Raw genomic sequence first — 20,315 nt, 5'->3', positions numbered from 1 at the left:
TCATGTAGTGTGAGACCAGGAGCTGCAGACTGTTCCCTCACCTCTGCAAGCTCATTCATATAGATTCAGCAATATCACTTTGGTCAAGCAGAAAGAAGACAACGTGGGCATCAGTAGTGTCCTCCAGGGGGCGAGCACCAAGCGCCATGCGGTTCGTTCTGAAATCCCTCAGTTACTGCTCAAGTTGAACATCACTCCCCTCAAATGAACATGTACATATCGAACTCCGTATCCTCTCCTCAGGACAACAGTGAGTCGGCGTTAAAGGCCAAGACATACCTGTTCCCAGGCCAGGTTCCCAGCTTGTCAGCTCCCTGCAGGGCAGGTCTGCGCCAGGCAGGGGGGAGCGAGCAGGCTCAGTGACGCCGTGCTCACACCCGCAGTGATGTCGGGGAGGTGGGCGGCCTGGCTCTGCGCTCCGGCCCCGGCGCTGACGATTGTGGATCTCGGGATTTAAAAAGGACAGAAAGCCGGGAGGAGGGGTGGGAGCGGCTGTTTCTGGAAAAACAGGGTCGGCCTCTGGCCAGCTCCAGCTCCCAGAATCCCCTGCTGCAGCGGCCCCGCTCCCGAGCGCTCTGTGGGCTCTGCTCCTGCCTCTCCGCCCGCTCCCTGTCCGCGGTGCTGTGGAGACCATTCGGGAGCGATCGTGCGGTGAGCAGCAGGTGACAGCAGGGCAGGTTCGGCGCGGCATTCAATATGTCACCTGTACAACAAGAGAGACGTTCAGTAATACATTTAATGTTCAGTTGAATGTTAATGGGGTTCAGCATGTTCGGTTTCTTGGTCTCCATTCCAGATTTAGTTCTAGAAACAGTTCGTGGTGCCAGGGACGGGTGTGTTAGTTCTCAGCCTGTGTGTATGAGCCCTGTCCTGTCACTGTCACTGTCACTGTGTTAGGGCCGGGGCAAATGCAGCACAGTCCTGATTGTACTGGCTTCTACACCAATCGTCCTCTGTTTCGGTTTCAATACTTCTTTCTCTGTTCCGGCTCCATGTTCTTGTTAGGCTTCTTCTGCTTTCTCTTCGCCTACTGACTGTTCCCTTAACTCCCGGCTTCCAGTCCTGTGGAAGCCTTCCTGAGTGTAACAGGTGCGTTCCCACAAAGTGTCCGTTACAAACCGAACGCTGACTTTCCTGGTTGACAGGGCTCGCGAGTGTTTGAGGCATGATGATGATGATGATGGTGGGTGAATCAGTTTGGCACCTCCGCCCTCAGACAGCAGGGTGGACAGGAGGAAAGAGGGGGGCGCGGCCTGTGAGCCTGTGTGCAGCCCAGCAGGACCCTCATGGCACTGGACTGTGTGCCAGACACAGACACAGGCTGCTGCGTCCATTTCGTGTGAATGGGGTTCAACATAGTTCTCAGTGCAGTGTTAATGTACTGGAGTGTCCAGTCAGTGTGTCTGTATGAACCCCTCTCTCTCAGTGTAGTGTTAATGTACTGGAGTGTCCAGTCAGTGTGTCTGTATTAACCCCTCTCTCTCTCAGTGCAGTGTTAATGGACTGGAGTGTCCAGTCAGTGTGTCTGTATGAACCCCTCTCTCTCTCAGTGCAGTGTTAATGTACTGGAGTGTCCAGTCAGTGTGTCTGTATGAACCCCTCTCTCTCTCAGTGCAGTGTTCATGTACTGGAGTGTCCAGTCAGTGTGTCTGTATGAACCCCTCTCTCTCTCAGTGCAGTGTTCATGTACTGGAGTGTCCAGTCAGTGTGTCTGTATGAACCCCTCTCTCTCAGTGCATTGTTCATGTACTGGAGTGTCCAGTCAGTGTGTCTGTATGAACCCCTCTCTCTCTCAGTGCAGTGTTAATGTCCTGGAGTGTCCAGTCAGTGTGTCTGTATGAACCCCCCTCTCTCAGTGCAGTGTTAATGTCCTGGAGTGTCCAGTCAGTGTGTGTGTGTTAACCCCTCTCTCTCAGTGCAGTGTTAATGTCCTGGAGTGTCCAGTCAGTGTGTGTGTGTGTTAACCCCTCTCTCTCAGTGCAGTGTTAATGTCCTGGAGTGTCCAGTCAGTGTGTGTGTGTTAACCCCTCTCTCTCAGTGCAGTGTTAATGTACTGGAGTGTCCAGTCAGTGTGTGTGTGTTAACCCCTCTCTCTCAGTGCAGTGTTAATGTACTGGAGTGTCCAGTCAGTGTGTGTGTGTTAACCCCTCTCTCTCAGTGCAGTGTTAATGTACTGGAGTGTCCAGTCAGTGTGTGTGTGTTAACCCCTCTCTCTCAGTGCAGTGTTAATGTTCGGGGGCGTCTGTGTTAACCCTTCGCTCTCCCTCTCTCTGCCAGGCTCTGGCTGCCAATGCTGGGACAGGGTTCGCAGTGGCCGAGCCCCAGGTGGCGATGTTCTGCGGGAAGCTGAACATGCACATCAACATCCAGACCGGCCGCTGGGAGCCTGACCCCTCGGGGACCAAGAGCTGCCTGGACAGCAAGGAGGCCATCCTGCAGTACTGTCAGGAGGTGAGTCCTGGCTCCTGAGGAAGACCTGGAGCAAGGGGTCTACCCCAGACACACAGACATGCTCGGCAGGGATACAGAGACATGGATAATCAGGCAGACAGAGCCTGAATGCAGATGGATCGGTTGATCCAGGGACAGGTGGACAGATCGAGGGATCGAGTGATGGGCAGATGGACTCGAAGCTGGCTGAGCTGGTGGACAGCTGGACCAGCGCATAGGTGCGGTCAGACGCAGGTGGACAGGCAGGGAGAAACGGAGGAGCCAGAGATAGGGATCAAGAGCTCACCGGAAACATACTGCGCACAGCAGTAGGTTTTAAGAAGCGAGCAGGTGGGTTGAGGGGCTGCCATTGTTCCTTGGGATTCAAATACTGAGGACAAGTCAGAAACACGCCAGGTGCGCCGCGCGACCTGTTTGAGAAGACGTATTCATTCAAAAACAGCAAAAGGTGCCCAGAAGGCCAGACCCCACTAGAAGTGGGCCTGCTTGCTGCCGGTGCTGCCCGGAGAACGAGATGACCCGGTCCATGAGTCAGCAGACAAGCCCAGCGCCTCTCTGAGGGACAGGCCGCGGGCTGGCGGCGAGAGGGTCGTCCCTCCGCACAGCACGAACCCGGCTGGGGAGTCGTGCTCAGAGCCCAGCGGCCCGGGCTTCAGCGCGGTGACTGAAGCTCGCCATCCGCTGGGAGACCATCGCCGTGCTCAGAGGGCTGTCAGGGCTGGGCGCGCGCAGAGCCGCCAGGGCAGGGGCAGAGGGAGTGGGGCGACACCCGGTGGAAGACGGCCAGCGCTCTGCGGGGTGGTGATGATGTGGGAGCTGGCAGTAACACGAGGCTCTGGCTCGTCTGAGGGAGGCCCCACTGCCCTGCCGTGTCCTGGACACTGACCTGGCTCCAGCAGGCCATCCTTTCCTGCAGCCCAGTCCAGATGTGGCGATTCTCCCGGAGGACAATGCGAGCTCACACAGCCACAGAAGTACAAAGGCACTACTGCAAGAGAACCATGTGGAGGTCACGCCACGCGGGTCTTAGCCTTTCCTCCTGACCCAAGTATGATAGGATCGACAGGGCCACGGCCACGACTGGCCAGCTGACCAGCACGCCCCACAGCTCTCTGCCCAGAGGCTGATCAGGTCTGTGAATCAGCCCTGCTAACTCTCCAGGAGGTCGTACCCGATACCAACTTTTAATGTTTTCATTTTCACAGCGTGGGATTCTTGGATGCGCGTTCTTGTCCACATTTTTGTGACTTGAGTTTTCATTAACACACTGTTTCAAGGGGAAAACGTTTCATTAACAGGAGGGGCAGATGGGCCGTAGGCGGCCTTTCTGACTCAGCAGTGTAGGCTGACTGACACAGAGCAGAGGAGCTGAGATCACATCCCGTCACTCCTCCCTGTCCCTGTCTCTGTCCCTGTCCCCTGTCCCTGCGGCGGCCCGCCAGCAGGCTGTCTAAATTTCACTTCACCTGGGCGCCGAGCTGCTTCATTAAACCCTTAATGTTTCTAAAGATTGCCTAGAATAGATTCGATTGTTTTAAACTGGCTCAGTCCTAAAATGGTTGTTAATATCAGGTAGCTGTAAGACAGTAATGGCTGAAATAACTTCAAAACACTAGGTGTGTAGGGGCGGAAATCTGAAGTGAGTTCAACTAAGGCTTGTCAGATGTGTCAGGATGTGTGCTTGTCAGGGTGTGTGTGTGTAGATGTGTCAGGGTGTGTGTAATTGTGTGTGTGTGTAGATGTGTCAGGGTGTGTGTAACAGTGTGTGTGCCTGTCAGGGTGTTTGTGTAGATGTGTCAGGGTGTGTGTAACTGTGTGTGTATAGATGTGTCAGGGTGTGTGTGTGTCTGCGTGCGGGGCGAGCCCAGCCTGTCTCTGAGCTCCAGGTGTGTGTGTGAATTTGGCAGGCCTGCTGTCTCCCTACTTGTGCGCTCAGTGCAGTCATGCGGCTTGTGTCTCCAGCTCCGGTAGAGAATTCATGATCTCAGCTCCTCCCTCTCTTCCGCTGTCAGCTTCTCTCTCCTTCTCTCGCTTTATTGACATGTACAAACATTAATCACAAGTGATTACAAAATCCAACCAAGCGCTAAAGGGATTGCAGGTCCTAATCACCCACATGGCCGTACAGTACCAATCGCTGAATGCGCTCTGGAGCTGAGCTTTCTCTCTGCTCCTCGTGTGTGTAGCATCCCTGTCAGCTCTGGGAACAGAAACGTCTGTCAGAGCCTCTTTTCACTGAAGTGTGAGCTATTCAGTCTGATAAAGAGGCTGTGTGGTGTTCTGGGACTGAACGTGTTTTCACACGTATCTGTGGTATAGTGTGGATGGATAAGGACTGGCCAAAGGTGAAGGGAGTCTGGGCTGAGCTTTCCGTCTCCCTGCTCCGTTTCAATTTCAGTTCAAGAAGCTTTATTGGCATGACCAATAAATAAATGAGTGTTGCCACAGCATATACAATTAACACAACATTTAGAGACATTTACAATACACACACATCATAATACATTTACATACAGACATAGAGATGCTCTGAAAGACAGGCTCACCGTTCCTCAGGCTGGGACAGGAGATCACATACCGGGCTGCCAGTTCAACTGAGTTCCCTCCTCCCTCTCCCGGTAGGAGAGGTGTAGGACAACACTCTAGCAGTGTTGTCCTGAGGCTGGTTGTGTGTTGTGTGTATTGTGCTGTGATGTGCTTGAGTCTGAGCTGTGATGCTCTAGCAATGCTGTCCTGAGGCTGGTTGTGTGTTGTGTGTATTGTGCTGTGGTGTGTTTGAGTCTGAGTTGTGGTGCTCTAGCAGTGCTGTCCTGAGGCTGGTTGTGTGTTGTGTGTATTGTGCTGTGGTTTGTTTGAGTCTGAGTTGTGGTGCTCTAGCAGTGCTGTCCTGAGGCTGGTTGTCTCTTTTCTTTCTCCATCACTCTCTGAAAGTAAAATCTGGACAGTGAAGAACAGTGATGTTGGCAGGATTGCATGAGCGCTACCGCAGTGATCACACGCAGCACCCTGCCATATGTCGTGTTTGGAAACCTTATGAACACAGATGAAAAATGCACAAAAAATCAATGCACGCACACACAAACCTAGGTATGCCTAGAAAATGATTCCCAAAGATGGGATCTGGCTTGGGGCCCTTGACTGACTCTCCTGCTGTCTCTCTCTTCCAGATGTACCCTGAGCTGCAGATCACCAACTACGTGGAGGCCAACCAGCCCGTCAGGATCGAGAACTGGTGCAAGAAGGGCAAGAAGCAGTGCAAAGGCCACGCCCACGCCGTGGTGCCCTACAAGTGCCTGGGTGAGAGGACCAGGGACACCGCCGCGCGGGGAGGGGACACGGGCAGCCTGCTGGCATGTGACCCTTGTGGTGGATTCGGCTGTGACTTGTGCTGGCTCAGGGGCTACAGGAGAGGGGCTGTGTGTCGGGCAGGGGTCAGCAGAGGTCAGCAGGGCTGTCCGGGTGGAAGAGCTGAGGCTCAGGGGCCTGATGGCACTGATGTATGACTGCAGTATGTATGACAGAGCACACACACCCGAACACACTCACACTCACACACGCTCACGCTCACAGATTTACACACAGCAGTCACAGCATCAGGCCCGGCTGCCATCGGCTTGTCAAGAGAAGCCGGGAAGGTTAGTTTTACTGTCTAGAGGTGTGTGTGTCTGAGCTGAACCAGGAGGGGTGGGCTTTCTGAAGCTCCCGGATGTTGGGGGTTGTATCTGCCCGCAGTTTATCTGTGCAAGAGCTGCAGTTATCTGTCTGCCAGCTCGCGCGGTTCGGCCGCACCCCCCAGCCCCCCCCCAGCGCTCACTCGCAGGATGATGGAGTGCTGGGTGTTACGAGCTGGAGGAGCCATTAGCGGCGGCGCTGAGCTGTGAAATCACCTGCCACTGGCAGAGCGCCGGGAACCGCTGACACTGCAGCCCTCCGCTCATCCGCTCATCCGCGTTTCTCATGTTGCTCTTATTGAGATTCCGAGCATGCAGGAGAGCTGGTCTGGCCCACCTGTCTCCCTCTCCCTCTCGTCTTCGCTTAAACACCCTCCATCCCTCCGCCTGCCCCTGCGTCTCTCTCTCCCTCTGCACCCGTCTCACTGCCCTGCCCCCCGCTCACCCCAGTTCAGATTCAAGCAGCCTTACTGGCGTGACCGACCAACTACAGTGTTGCCAAAGCACCTACAGACACGGACAGTCCTGACACCTCTTAGGACAGTAACACACGCCACACGCCACACGCCACACGCCACACGGAGCTCTCTCCCACTCCCTCCCGCTCCCAGGGCAGTGAGGCCAGAGCTGGAGTGATTAGCTGGAGTGGATTATCTGAGATTAATGAAATACATTAGCTGTGTATTTCAGGCTGCTGGACCCCTCAAGCCTCCGCCAGCCCCTCTGCATCAGACACAGATTGAAGAGGCTGTAAGTGGGCAGTGTTGCAAGGATGGCTTCCCACAGCTTTCTGTGCAAGACAGATTGTGCCATTCGTATTTTCAGGGAGTCCGCAGGGAGGCGAGATCGATTCCTCCAGTGAGGCCGGAGGCCGGAGAACGATGGGATTATAATGGCGGGGCGTGACGGAGACACCAAGAGAGGACAGAGACTGAGGGTCTGACATCGGGCCTGCTGTCTGAATCTGAATTGGACAGGGAGAGAAGGGACTGGGGCGGAGACAGGAGAGAGGTGGTGGTGCAGTCTGGCTGGTTTAGTCTGAGTCTTGTCTGAGGCAGCTGTGTGGAGCAGCGAGGGCCAGAGAGCTGCCCCTGTGCGTGACGAGCTGTGGATCACTCCACTGCGCTCGGCTCTTCCGCTAACTGAGCATCATGGCGTCTCTTAAATCATTTACACCAGCGAGCCAGAACAATTTCTATTTCTGAAGACCTGAGCGCTCGTAACCTGTCAGTGTTGCTCACTCCCAGAGGCCCGTGCAGGATTAAGATCACCACTAGGATGTCAAGCACACCGGGGCAAACAAATACGAACAATGACAATGACACACTAAGCAACACGCAACATAAACATAATAACATACAAGACACGATATTTACAGACAATAAAATAAATAGAGGCCTACATCCTGACCAACCAGAAAAACTCCAGACTGCTACCAAATACTCAAACTTCTGTTAACATCTACACAGGCCAACAAGAGAGAAACCAGCTCTGAATCAACAGAATACAACCTCCAGTTAAATCTCTCTGTAAAATTAGATGTAACCTAAGTGAATGAGAACCTATCTCCCTATTCTAAAAACACACCCACTAACCAGAAGAGGCTGAGTTTAATAGAGGGATTCTCCATGCAGGAAATCAGTTTCCTAACAGAATGGCGAGCTCTCTCGGGTTCTATCAGGGTTCGAATGCTGAGCTCCAGTCTGGTCTTTCTGGACGATCTGGACAAGGAGCTCCTGCCTGGCACTTCCTCCTCTCTCTCCGTGTCCTCCCTTTCCCTTTCTGCTCCTTCTGCCTCTTCCCGTGGGCCCCCCTCCTTCTCTGGACCGGCCTGCTTTGCGCTGTGTTCCTGGACTGCTGCTTGACACTCGAGCATTTACCCAGAACCGAATCAAGCAGGGCTAAGCAGGGGCTTCCTTTCTGCAGTGTCTGTAAATAATTAGCGGAGAGATCTTCAAACTTTTACCTGAGCCAGGTTCTTAGACACCACAGCAGTCACTCCCAACAGCCGTCACAGTGTTATGGGAAAAGTGGGCACTGGAGCCCCGAGTCGGGCCGGCTGTAAATCCCCCCGGCATTCCAGGCCTCTTGTCCCTGCGGAAGCAGTGGATTATCTGAGATTAGCGGAGGGGGGAGAAGAGGGCTGTTACGCAAGTGGCCGGGGTGGAAGATTAGCACAGGGGCCTGACAAGAAACTCATCCTTTACAGATGAGTGACTCACCTGTAGGAAGATCTGGGAGCACGCGCTGACTGACAGACATGTCTAAGCAGCAGGAGAGGTTCTCAGGTTTCACCCTGGTGCTAGCAGGACAATCCAGAGCCTTTCCCAGAAGCACAGGGGGCAGGCAGGACCGGGAGCACGAGTCTGCTCTCCACGAACAGTCAGCAAAGACTGCGCACCTACAGGGGGAACATACAGACTCCCCACAGACAGGCCGCTTGTGGAAGAGGGCCACACTGCGCTCCCAGGTGGAGGGGAGGGGGTGTGAGGACAGTGGTGTAGCCAAGGGGGAGGGGTGACCCTCAGACGGGCAGGGGGGTGCTGTCTGTACCCTGTCTGGAGGGCTGGAAGGCTCCTCCAGGCACAAGATTTCTGAATAGAGTCCATGGCTGATCTGCTGCCTGTCCACCCCCCCCCCCCCCAGGGGTTAGAGACACTGTCTGCCCAGTGCTGAGACACACAAGAGTCACAGGAAAGAGATCTCCCATCTGACCACAAGCATTTATACTTTTTAGCCCTCTCCTCTTTGTACCCTGAATGGTATTGGAGAAGGCTCAGTATATTTAGTTCACCTCTGTGTCCATGTTTCCGAGGCAGCAGCTCAGGTGTCTGTGATGAGTGACACACCATCAGCACAGTCGATTAAATGACCTTGGCTAATTGGAGAGATAGTAACAGTAACAGTCTTCTGACTGGAAGAAGTTTTGTAAGTGTATAAACTTATGGAGACTAAGAAGTACATTTAAGACTAAAATACAGAAGCCCTTTACACAAAGGGTTGTGGGGGTTTGGAACAAGCTGTGCAGCTCAACCCCCCCCACCTTAAAAACTATTTTAATGCAGGTTGGTAATCAGTTGCCTGTGATCCGAGTTTCCAACTGAGCAATCGAAACAGGAACTGCCTCTTAAACCTGCCCCTGCTCAATGTCAGTGTTGCACGCTATATTTCAGCTTTTAATGGGCTCCTCAGATGTCAAAAGCAGACCGCCTCAGCCCCCGCCTCGCTTGCCAGCACTTATTAAGACCCATTTCAGAGATCGTGTTGTTGCACAGCGGTGGGGGTTTCACGGGGCACAACAGAAATATTATGCTGCACACTGGCCGGCCTGCCCTGCGGTGCGGAGGAACTCTGTTTTCGCTGCTATTTAAAGATCCCCGTGTTCTCTGCCCTGTCATTTCTCAGATCTAAACAGGGCTCTCTCTTTCTCCACAGACAGGCCCCAGGATGTGCCTGGTGTCTCGCCGGGCTGGAAATGTGAAACTCTCTCCTTTAGAATTCACTTTCACAGGGCTGTGTGGTGATACAGTGTTGCCAAAGCAATAACAATTAGTAAACGCTGACAGAGGCGGAGAACAATGACTGTATTATTGACCTAGCCTTGGAGGGGCTTGCTTGGTCCCCCCGGCTGTGACAGATCACACGCTGGGCTGCAGCTCTGTTGAATTTCCTCTCCCCTCCCCCCCACAGGACTGAGAGCTGCTCCAGCTCCGGCAGCTGTGGCAAACAATACTGGGGAAGAGCTTCCGAATCCTCTCGGTTATCTTCTTGCATTTTTCTCATTCATTCCTTTTCCTCCCCCCTGTCTATCTGTCCTCTTCTCTCTCTCTCTGTTCCGCCCTCCTTCTTTAAAAAGAAGCTGTGGTTTAATGTGTCCTGACCTGTAATTACAATCTGTGGGCGAGACAGAAGTAAATAAAGGTTTTTTTAAAAGAAAAAATATTTGTGAAAGTGGCCCAGGAGAGCCGCTTGCCTCTGGAGCCTGGAGCGACATGTCGCAGGGATCAGCCTGTCCACGGTCCTCGGGGTTACAGCCCCGCAGCCTGTGGACTCGGGTTCGACTCTGTCCTGCGGAGGGGAGCTTGCTCCATTTCCCTCCCACTGCCCAGACCTGTGGGCCTGGTTAACTGCTCCTGGGGGTCAGTCCGGTCAGAAGGGTGACGTTCACAAGTGCATCAGAGTGCTGTACAGGGCTCCACCTCACTGATGGCCTGCCAGGGGCGTAGCACTGGGGGGGTGAGCTTACGGCGATGGCACAGGGGGAGTGGGCTACTGGTGATAGCACTGAGAGTGAGCTAACGGCGATGGCACTGGGGGAGTGAACTAATGGTGATAGCGCGGTGGTTGTTGTTGCAGTGGGCGAATTCGTGAGTGATGTGCTGCTGGTGCCTGAGAAGTGCAAGTTCTTCCACAAGGAGCGAATGGACATATGTGTCAGCCACCGGCAGTGGCACAGCGTGGCCAAGGAGGTAGGGCACTGTGGGATACTGTTGGGCACTTTTATCACAGTGTAGAGGAACTGTGGGGTACTCCCAGCGACAGCTTGGAGCACTGTAGGACACTAGGGTTCTCTCAGGGACACTGTAGGACACTGGGGTAGTCTCAGGGACAATGTGGGGTACGCTCAGGGACAGTTTGGGGCACTAGGACACTGGGGTTCTCTCAGGGACAGTGTGGGACACTGGGGTACTCTGTGGGGGGACTGTGGGACACTGTGGGGTACTCTTAGGGACAACTTGGGGCACTAGGACACTGGGGTACTCTCAGGGACAGTGTGGGGGCACTGTGGGTACTCTCTGGGACAGTGTGGGACACTGGGGTACTCGGGGACAGCATGGGGCACTGTAGGACACTGGGGTACTCTGTGGGGGGACTGTGGGACACTGGGGTACTCTTAAGGACAACTTGGGGCACAGTAGGACACGGGTTTTTTCAGGGACAGTGTGGGACACGGGTTCTCAGGGACAGTATGGGACACTGGGGTACTAACAGGGACAGTCGGGCACTGTGGGGTTCTCTCGGACAGTGTGGGACACTGGGGTACTCGGGGACAGCATGGGGCACTGTAGGACACTGGGGTACTCTGTGGGGGGACTGTGGGACACTGTGGGGTACTCATAGGGACAACTTGGGGCACTAGGACACTGGGGTACTCTCAGGGACAGTGTGGGGCACTGTGGGGGTTCTCTCAGAGATAGTGTGGGACACTGTGGGGTTCTCTCGGGAACACTATGGGACACTGGGATACTTTCAGGGACAGTGTGGAACACCGGGGTACTCAGGGACAGCATGGGGTACTGTAGGACACTGGGGTACTCTGTGGGGGGACTGGGACACTGGGATACTCTTAGGGACAACTTGGGGCACTGTAGGACACGGGTTTTCTCAGGGACAGTGTGGGACACGGGTTCTCAGGGACAGTATGGGACACTGGGGTACTCTTGGGGACAGTATGGGACACTGGGGTACTCTCAGGGGCACTGTGGGGTCCTGTGGATATGGATATACAACATGCCTTGTGCCTTGAGGGGGAGGCTCTCGAGGGGAGACACGGGGTACAGGCCCTGGCCGCTGGGATCAGGGTGTGCTTTACTGTGACCTCACACCCCTCCTGCCCGCAGGCCTGCTCCAAGGGTGGCATGGTGCTGCACACATACGGCATGCTCCTGCCCTGCGGCATCGACCGCTTCCATGGCACCGAGTACGTCTGCTGCCCCACGGCCCACCCGGGCGAGCCCGCCCCCAGCTCCCCTCTCTCCCAGGAGGAGGAGGACGAGGAGGAGGAGATAGACGATGTGGACGTGGAGGAAGAGGAGGAGGATGAAGACATCGTTGAGAGGTGTGTCAAACACTGGGACAAGTGCTTCACAGACACGGTCAGATTCCTCGGAACAGTGCTTGTAATGTTGAGTCACTAGCCAGCAAACTGAGCTGTCGCTGAGCTGCGTGGCTCCGGACGCCGACAGTGCTGGAATAGACCTGCAGGAGACATACCTGCCTGACGCCTCTCCCTCTCCCTGACCCCCCTCTCAGCGTGGCGCCCCCAGAGGAGCCCTCGCAGCAGGGAGGTGTGGAGGCACAGGAGGATGAGGAGGAGGACGAGGAGGATGAAGAAGAGCTGGACTACGTGTACGAGGATGAGGAGGGGGACAGAGACGAGGAAGAGGAGGAGGAGCAGAAGGACACCGAGAGCACACAGGGCAGACCCGACCTTGACCGGACCTTCCAGGAGGTCAAAGGTAAGCTACCACTGTTCCACTCTTGATAGGCTTTTATTCTGTTCCAGGACAGCTTTGAGTTTGTTTTTTATTATTGTATTTGTTTTGATTTTCTATTATTATTATTATTATCATTACATATACAGCATGTGTTGATTATGTTATTATAATAATCATCTCCATCACCACTGCTGCTCGGAGTACACAGTACCGCCAGTCAGTGAGGGCTGGCTGCTCGCCGGCGCCCCCTGTGGCGGTGTGCTCTAACCCTGTCCCGCCCCGGCAGCGGTGTGCTCCCTTGCCCCCGAGACGGGCCCGTGCCGCGCCTCCATGCCGCGCTGGCACTTCGACATCAGGCAGAGGAGGTGTTTGCGCTTCGTGTACGGCGGCTGTGCTGGCAATCGCAACAACTTCGACACTGAGGAGTACTGCATGGAAGTGTGTAACCGCCTGAGTAAGTCACAGCCCCTGTGCGCACTCCTCCTGACACTCTCACCCCCTACACACTCTTCGTGAGACTCACTTCCTTCACTCCCAACACTCTTCCTTACACACTTCCCACCTGCACTCACTTGACAAACTCTCACCCCCACTCACTCTCATTTTCCCTGATACTCTCATGCCCTGTGCTCACTCTTCCCGATGCACTCTTCCCCCTACACTCACTCTTCTCGACACTTCACCCTACACTCACTCTTCCTGACACTCTCACCCACCACTCTCACTCCTCTTCCTGACACTCACTCCCTATTCTCACTCTTCCCGACACCCTCACCCCCTGCACACTCTCACTTTTCCTGACAATCACTCCCTAGTCTCACTCTTCTGGACTCTCACCCCATACTCATTTTCCCAACACCCCTACACACTTTCTTGGCACTCACCCCTCTTCCTGATACTCACTTCCTTCACTATTTCACTAAACTCTCCCACCATTCACTCTTCCTGACCCACCATCACCCCCCACACTCTTCCCCCCCCACACTCACATTCTTCCTCTCACCCCCTACACTTTCGACACTCACACCCACTGACTCACCCCCTGTACTCTCTTCCTGACACTTACCTCCTACACACTCCAACACTCACTCCCTACTCGGACACTCACTTTTCCAGACACCCTCAGTCTCACCCTACTCTTCCTGACACACCGTCACCCCCAACTCTTTCTGACACTCTCACTGAGGCACTCACCCCATTTATACTCTTCCTCTCACCCCTACACTTTCTTCCTGACATCATCACCCTGTGCACTCACTCTTCCTGATAATTACTCGTCTCACTTCCTCTCACCCCTACTCTTCCTGACACTCAACCCCTACAATCTCTTCTTGACACTCCCTACTCTTCCCGATACTCGCCCCGACTCCCACCCCCTACTCACTGACACTCAACCTGTCTCACTCCCTACTCTTCCTGACACTCACCCCTCTTCCTCACCCCTACTCACTCACCCTCTGCACTCTTCCCAACACTTACCTCCTACACTCATCCCAACACACCCCTACTCACTTTCTCACCCCCTATTCTCTTCCCAACACTCACCCCTACTCTTCCTGACTTTTGCCTTCTACACTCACTCACCCTAAGTCTCACCCCCTACTCATCAACACTCACCCCGAGTCACACCTACTCACTCTTCCTGACACTCACCCCGAGTCTCACCCTACTCTGACACTCATCCCAACTCATTCCCTACTGACACTCACCCTATTCTCTTCCCGACATGCTCACCCCGACACTCTCAACCCCTACTCAATACTCACCGTCTCACCCCTACTCACTCTTCCCGACACTCACCCCCTACTCACTCTTCCCAACTCACCCCAAGTCTCACCCCCTACACTTCCTCTCACCCCCTGCACTCTTCCTGACTTACCTCCTACTCTCCAACTCATCCCAACTCACCCCTACTCTCACCGACATTCTCACCCCGTTCTCAATACTCACCCTCTACTCAACACTCACTCCCAGAATCTAACTCCTACTCACTCTTCCCGACTCGCCCCGAGTCTCGCCCTACTCTCACCCCCTACAATCTCACTTGACACTCACTTCCTACTCTCACCGACACCCATCCCACACCGACGCTCTCCCCGAGTCTCACCCCCTACACTCACTCTTCCCGACACTCTCACTTCCTACTCTCACTGACACCCCCTGCTGACACTCAGGCTCTCATCCCCTACACTTCCTCTCACCGACACTCACCCCCTGCACTCTCTTCCCAACACCTCCTACACACTCTCACCGACACTCCCTACTCTCACCCCCTACTCTTTCCAACACCAACACTCACCCCCACCGAGTCTCGCCCCCTACACTCTCACTGACACCCCCTACTCTCACCCCCTACAATCCCATTCTTGACTCTCACCCCCTACTCTCTTCCCGACACTCTCACCCCCTGGACTCTCCGACTCGTCCTGACACTCTCACCCCTGCGTGCACTCCGATACTCTCTGTAGCACTGAATCAAACACAAAGAAAGGAGCACAGCTGCTGAGTCACTTTAATGTGTCACCTGAAGGACAGAGCATGAAGAAGCTCAGTCATTTGCTTTACTTCTGACAGAAATTCTTAAACCTCCCGACAGCAAGCCTGTTACCACACTGCCAGTGTCCCCTAGCGTCCTGACCCGTCTCTGCTGCGTGTCTTCTCCGCGGCCTCGCCCTGTGTGGGCAAGCTACCTACCTGAGCTCACCGGCTGGAGGCCCCCAGTCTCTTCGGTGCGGAGGAGGGCAGTGAGCGCTGCAGGACCACCCGCTGGGCCCGTGCAGGCCAGCCTCCCCTCACTGCACAGGGGGCACAGTTCACCCTTCCAGCAAGAGCAGGAAAATCCATCCACTCTTTTCCCTTTAATAATAATAAGGTCCTTACCCTCCACTCAAAGTGCAAAGTGCAGGTCATGGGGATCCCCTCCACCCCCACCAGTGTGCAGCCCCACCTGGATGATGCTCCAGTCCGCTCCCCACACACCAGCTCTCAGTGGGGAAGAGAGCAGGGTGATGAGGCCAGTTCAGAGACGGGGGTTATTAGGAGGCCATGATGGCTCCTATTCAAGCGAAATAAAAGTGAAATGTGGCCCGAATGCCAGGGTAACACCCCTACTCTTTTCGAGAAATGCTCTGTGATTTTTAATAACCATTAAGCCATACAAGTGTCCACTTGGGGAATCCAACATGCGCATGCTGGGTGCTCCAGGGAGGATTTCCAGACTGGGACCACACCTGCTGCCAGAGCGGCACAGCGTGTCCCGCAGGTTCTCATGAACCGGAAACTTTCCAGCTTGTGAAGCAGGAGACAGCCACCTCCCAGCATGCACTGCAGGTGCTCCAGAAACTTGCAGCAGAGCGACCAACTAAGACACACCACGCCAGAAGGAGGCATGTCCCTGTTACTGGACCCCTGAGTCACCCCCAGCTGTCCAACCGTTCACTGAGCCATGCAGCGACGGTCTTTTCAGCCTGTTGGCTGAGCTCATGAGCAGGACTTACTGTATTGTTACGTTTGTTTTCTTGCATTGATAGTTGCAGGCCTTATCCAGGAACTCCTTCCTGGCAGCCTGTCAGAAAGATGAGGATGTTTGCCTTCTGGGAGGGGGGATTAGCAATTGCAGGGCTGTAGGACTACAGACACAGGTGGGAACACAATGACAGACACTCCCACACGCACACACTTGGATTCCTGGATCCGTGAGCACTGATTGGCTCTCTGTTCTTTACCAGTCCAGGTTTCACTAGATAGAAACTTCTACAGGGAGAAAGCTGACCCCAGCAATCGTTTCGTCATTTTGAGGTTTAACAGAAGATGCCTTTTGGTTTATAAAACCCTACATTGTCTGTTTGACAGGGGTTACTGTACCTTTGTGAGGACATTTTCACAGAATCGTCCCCATATTTGAAGTGCTCTCTGGCACACATTTTCTCTTACACAACACACTCCCAGTCTCTCGCTCACATGTCCTTTCTCTAACCCCAGCACACTCTTAAAGGGGAACTGCAACGTTATTTTCATATTTCGAGGTTAGGAAGAATTGGCATAGATGAACGCATTTCAAACCACAATAAAAATAAAATGTACACAGTAATGTGTAGAAATTTACATCACAGAATAGACATAATTTTCAGGTCTGCGCAAAGCCATATTCTGAGATTCAGGTCGAAGCAACAATACTTCTGGTGAGGTGAAGCAGCATTGTAAACAATGGCTGGTAAATTTGTCTCTTTAATCCAATACAAATATTTCTCTCAATGTCTAGTTTTGCCAACAAATAAAACTTGTTAACTCTGCATGAAGATCACGCTGGAACATTTCTGCGGTGAAGTATCTGCTGCACAACCTGTACTTACTGACTCGGACATCACATTCGTCATTAAATCGTGAGCAGGAAGGGCCGCTTTGCGTCGCAATTCTCACAAACTCTCACCCGTGGAGAGCCCAGGGGTTTGCAAAAACATGGCGACTTACAGTACTTTCACAAAGTTCATGATTTTGTGCTCATTTAGAATTTGAAAAATTCTGTGATACTGTTACCAAGATTTAATAACCGGTCTGAGATATTGGGACTGTAGTTCCCCTTTCATGCACACTCCCGCTCTCTCACACTTGCACACTCCCGCTCTCTCTCACACTTGCACACTCTTGCACACTCCCGCTCTCTCACACTTGCACACTCCCGCTCTCTCACTCTTGCACACTCCCGCTCTCTCTCACACTTGCACACTCCCGCTCTCTCACACCTGCACTCTTGCACACTCCCGCTCTCTCACTCTTCCTCTCGCTGTGGCTCAGCTGGCTGCTGGCTGCACTCCCCCGTGTGCCCACCTTCCTCCTGCCGTCCGGCCCTCACCCTGTCTGTCCGCCGTGTGACGCGTCAGTGTCCTCGTTTGTGCTTCACTTGATACATCTTCGAGAGCAGCTTTCTCTCCGAAGACTGTTAGTGCGTTGGCCGCATCTGTCAGCTTGTCACTCCTGTGATTTAAAGAAAATGTGGTTTCCTTGCGCATACTCACCATAACCTGTAATTGGGGGCACACATGCAGGATGGACAAAAAGAAAGATCTGTCACAAGGGGACACACTTCTGTGGGTGAATCACTGGATCAGCAGCATCTCTGAGCTTCAGTAATGATCAGAGATGATCGGAGATTTCCCTCTTGCTGGATAACTGCTGCCGGATTCTGACTGACTCAGAGGAGGCCATGTTGCAGTCTTGCGGCTGGTCCAGAAGAACATTTACTTGCCTTTGTTGAGAGCTGTCAGACCCCTGGTGTCAGGTGGTTGCTGGGCCTTAATAGTTCTCCTGTGTCTTACTGGACAGATGTGTAACTCGGGAAGAGTCGTAGATTGCAATACACAGGCCTGGCTTTCCCAGCTAGAATTCCAGCCGGCTCCTTGAGCCTGATTCTGGAATCTCGGCACAGCCAATCTCCTGTGGACAATCCCGGCTGAAGCAGCCGTGGCTCCAGGTTTCGGATATCATGAAACACAGGGAATATTAATTTATTTCTGTTCTTTTGTCTGTGTTGGCTTTGCGGACTTTACTTGTGCCTGACTCCCTCTGTGAGTGCTACTGTCAACTGTATTAATGAAGCTTGAATTAATTATCTGGCTGTGAAGGCCTGTGTGGCTGCCACAGAGCCTAGCCACTGCCTGTCTGACCATCCCTTCTCCCTGCGTCTGTCCGGCAGTCCCACCCACCCCCCAGCCCACTGACGACGTGGACGTGTACTTCGAGACGCCTGCCGACGACAAGGAGCACAGCCGCTTCCAAAGAGCCAAGGAGCAGCTGGAGATCCGGCACAGGCACCGCATGGAGAGGGTGAGCGGCAGCACGAGTGAGCGGGCTGGGGCACAAGCGGGAATGAAGGGCTCCTCAATCTGTGCCTTCCTCTCTCGCTTGCTCTGCAGGTCCGGAAGGAGTGGGAGGAGGCCGAGCGCCAGGCCAAGAACCTGCCCAAGGCTGAGAGACAAACGCTTATCCAGGTGTGTGCATCGCTCTCTTTGGGCACCTCTTCAGCTTCACACTGGCAGCAGTGTGTGTCCTCTGCTGTCCAGATACCTGTTCTGTGTAACCCCCCGCCTGTCTACCCCCCTCCTCTCTCTCAGCACTTCCAGGCCATGGTGGAGTCTCTGGAGGAGGAGGCGGCCAGTGAGAAGCAGCAGCTGGTAGAGACTCACCTGGCGCGTGTGGAGGCCATGCTGAACGACCGCCGCCGCCTGGCCCTGGAGAATTACCTGGCCGCCCTGCAAGCTGACCCCCCCAGGGTGAGGCTCCGTCACGCTGACGAGACCGCTCCCCGAGGCGGCACCAACACGCCAGCTCACTGGGGTGGCAGCTGACATGGCAATCCATCCAGACCGAGGACCGAAGCAGAGGCAGGCACTGCTGTTCTGTCAAGCGCCTGACAACGGGCTGACTGACCGGTGTCTCGGGGAGACCAGGGCCGTCTCTCAATGTGCACACTTGCGGTTTCGTGCCCTGCATATGCGTGGTCCCACTCGGGTCTGCGAAGGCTCAGCGCGTCCCATTTCTAATTTGTGAAGTACGCATCGGAGCCGACTTCGCCGAGGGAAATCGCCCCCAATTCCTCGCCGAACAGAGAAGCTCTATGTTCTCACCTAGCAAAGCGAAGAGAATAAAATATGCATGTGTTAGTAAAATATCAACTTTTTTACAGCATTGAAACTTTTAAAATTGCTAAAATGTTGTTCATGTAAAAAATTTCATTAGGCTACTTTAGATTCATATGTGTTCCAGGTACAAAGTGTTGACATAAAGGTAGACACTCCAGTTCGACTGATGAATATTCGTTAGTCTGCAGTGTATTTTGTATTACGTTTTTAATAGTACAAAGCAACGTTGTATTGCCAGGTTTACCTTACTTTACTTCAACCCCTTTGAATCAATCCCGATTAACATGGATGAACCCGTTATGTTTCTCGCACTGTCAGTTTTGTACTGGGACAGTCGAGATGAAATGTTTTTAATAGTACAAAGCTTTGAGTAAATAGAGTGGTATTGCCAAGTTTTTCTTCGTTTACTTCGCCCATTTCGAGTCCAGCAGCTCAACATGAATGAGCATGATGCGTACTTGTGTGCAGGGACAGACGAGATGACATTCAAACTCAGAGCGGAGAACAAAATTCTTTAAAAAACGTTATCTGCAGACGTGCACTTGGCTACTAAATAAAAAAGAAGTGAATTGGGACACGGCCTAAGTCCTTATCAGGGGCAATGCAGTACACTCAAGGGACCCCTCTCTGTCTCTCCCCCATGGCACCCTCGAGGCTCAGGGGATCGTGCTGCCCTGGACAGACACGTCACAGGCAGAACCTGGGCCTGCAGGCGGTGTTACCATCAGTGCCCCAGAGGGAATACCAGGTCATCTGCTGGCTGCCCTCCCCCTAATCACACTGTCACACTGACACATCTGCAATGAACAGGCCTTGTATGGCAATTTACTGAGCTGTCACAGGTGTCAGTTTGCTGGGAGCTGTTCTCTCCAGGCTCGACAGCACAGGCGACTTTCCTCACACAGTAATGAATCAAGAGGCACCAGCTACTCCCCCCAGACCAGTGAAATGAGAGTGCCCGGCCATCAGGCGTCTTCGCTAGCTCAGAATGGCACTGCATGCCCAGTGCTTTATTGTGCAAGCTCCTCTGATGGAGCTCTTGCAGCTAATTGAAGTAATCGCGTCTTCTATTCTCTGTCTCAGGTTCTTACCGTTTTTAAACATGAACAACCCTCACGTGTCTGAGGTCTACACTTACATACGGTACCAGTCAAACGTTTTAGTACACCTGCTTGAAACCAGGTTTTTCATGCTTATCTGTGCTTTAAACTGTATAAATTTGTCTATAAACACTTAAAGTTTAATTACATGATTTGTGTACTTAGAATCTTAAGTGAAGTGCGTTGAAAACGTTCATTTTTCATTTTCAGTAAAATGAACAACCAAAGCAAGCAGAT

General features: G+C 53.5%; 1 protein-coding gene across 5 annotated transcripts in view; it reads left to right on the top strand.

Annotated features, from left to right (window-relative positions):
- The window catches only part of aplp2 (amyloid beta (A4) precursor-like protein 2), a 56,027-nt gene that overhangs the window by 15,749 nt on the left and 19,963 nt on the right, over positions 1–20,315 (top strand). For 4 of the 5 annotated variants that reach the window (XM_069182856.1, XM_069182854.1, XM_069182855.1 and 1 more), the window contains exons 2-10: positions 2,278–2,451; positions 5,619–5,748; positions 10,479–10,591; positions 11,744–11,961; positions 12,156–12,361; positions 12,627–12,794; positions 18,033–18,163; positions 18,253–18,327; positions 18,451–18,609. In XM_069182856.1, the coding sequence (XP_069038957.1) occupies positions 2,278–2,451; positions 5,619–5,748; positions 10,479–10,591; positions 11,744–11,961; positions 12,156–12,361; positions 12,627–12,794; positions 18,033–18,163; positions 18,253–18,327; positions 18,451–18,609 (1,374 nt within the window). The remainder of the gene's footprint in view (positions 1–2,277; positions 2,452–5,618; positions 5,749–10,478; positions 10,592–11,743; positions 11,962–12,155; positions 12,362–12,626; positions 12,795–18,032; positions 18,164–18,252; positions 18,328–18,450; positions 18,610–20,315) is intronic. The other variant, XM_069182857.1, reaches the window with a different exon arrangement.

The sequence above is a fragment of the Lepisosteus oculatus genome, chromosome 23 (assembly GCF_040954835.1).
Source record: "Lepisosteus oculatus isolate fLepOcu1 chromosome 23, fLepOcu1.hap2, whole genome shotgun sequence".
NCBI lineage: Eukaryota > Metazoa > Chordata > Actinopteri > Semionotiformes > Lepisosteidae > Lepisosteus > Lepisosteus oculatus.
Note: the sequence above shows the minus strand (reverse complement) of the source record. Positions and strands in the feature narration are given on the sequence as shown.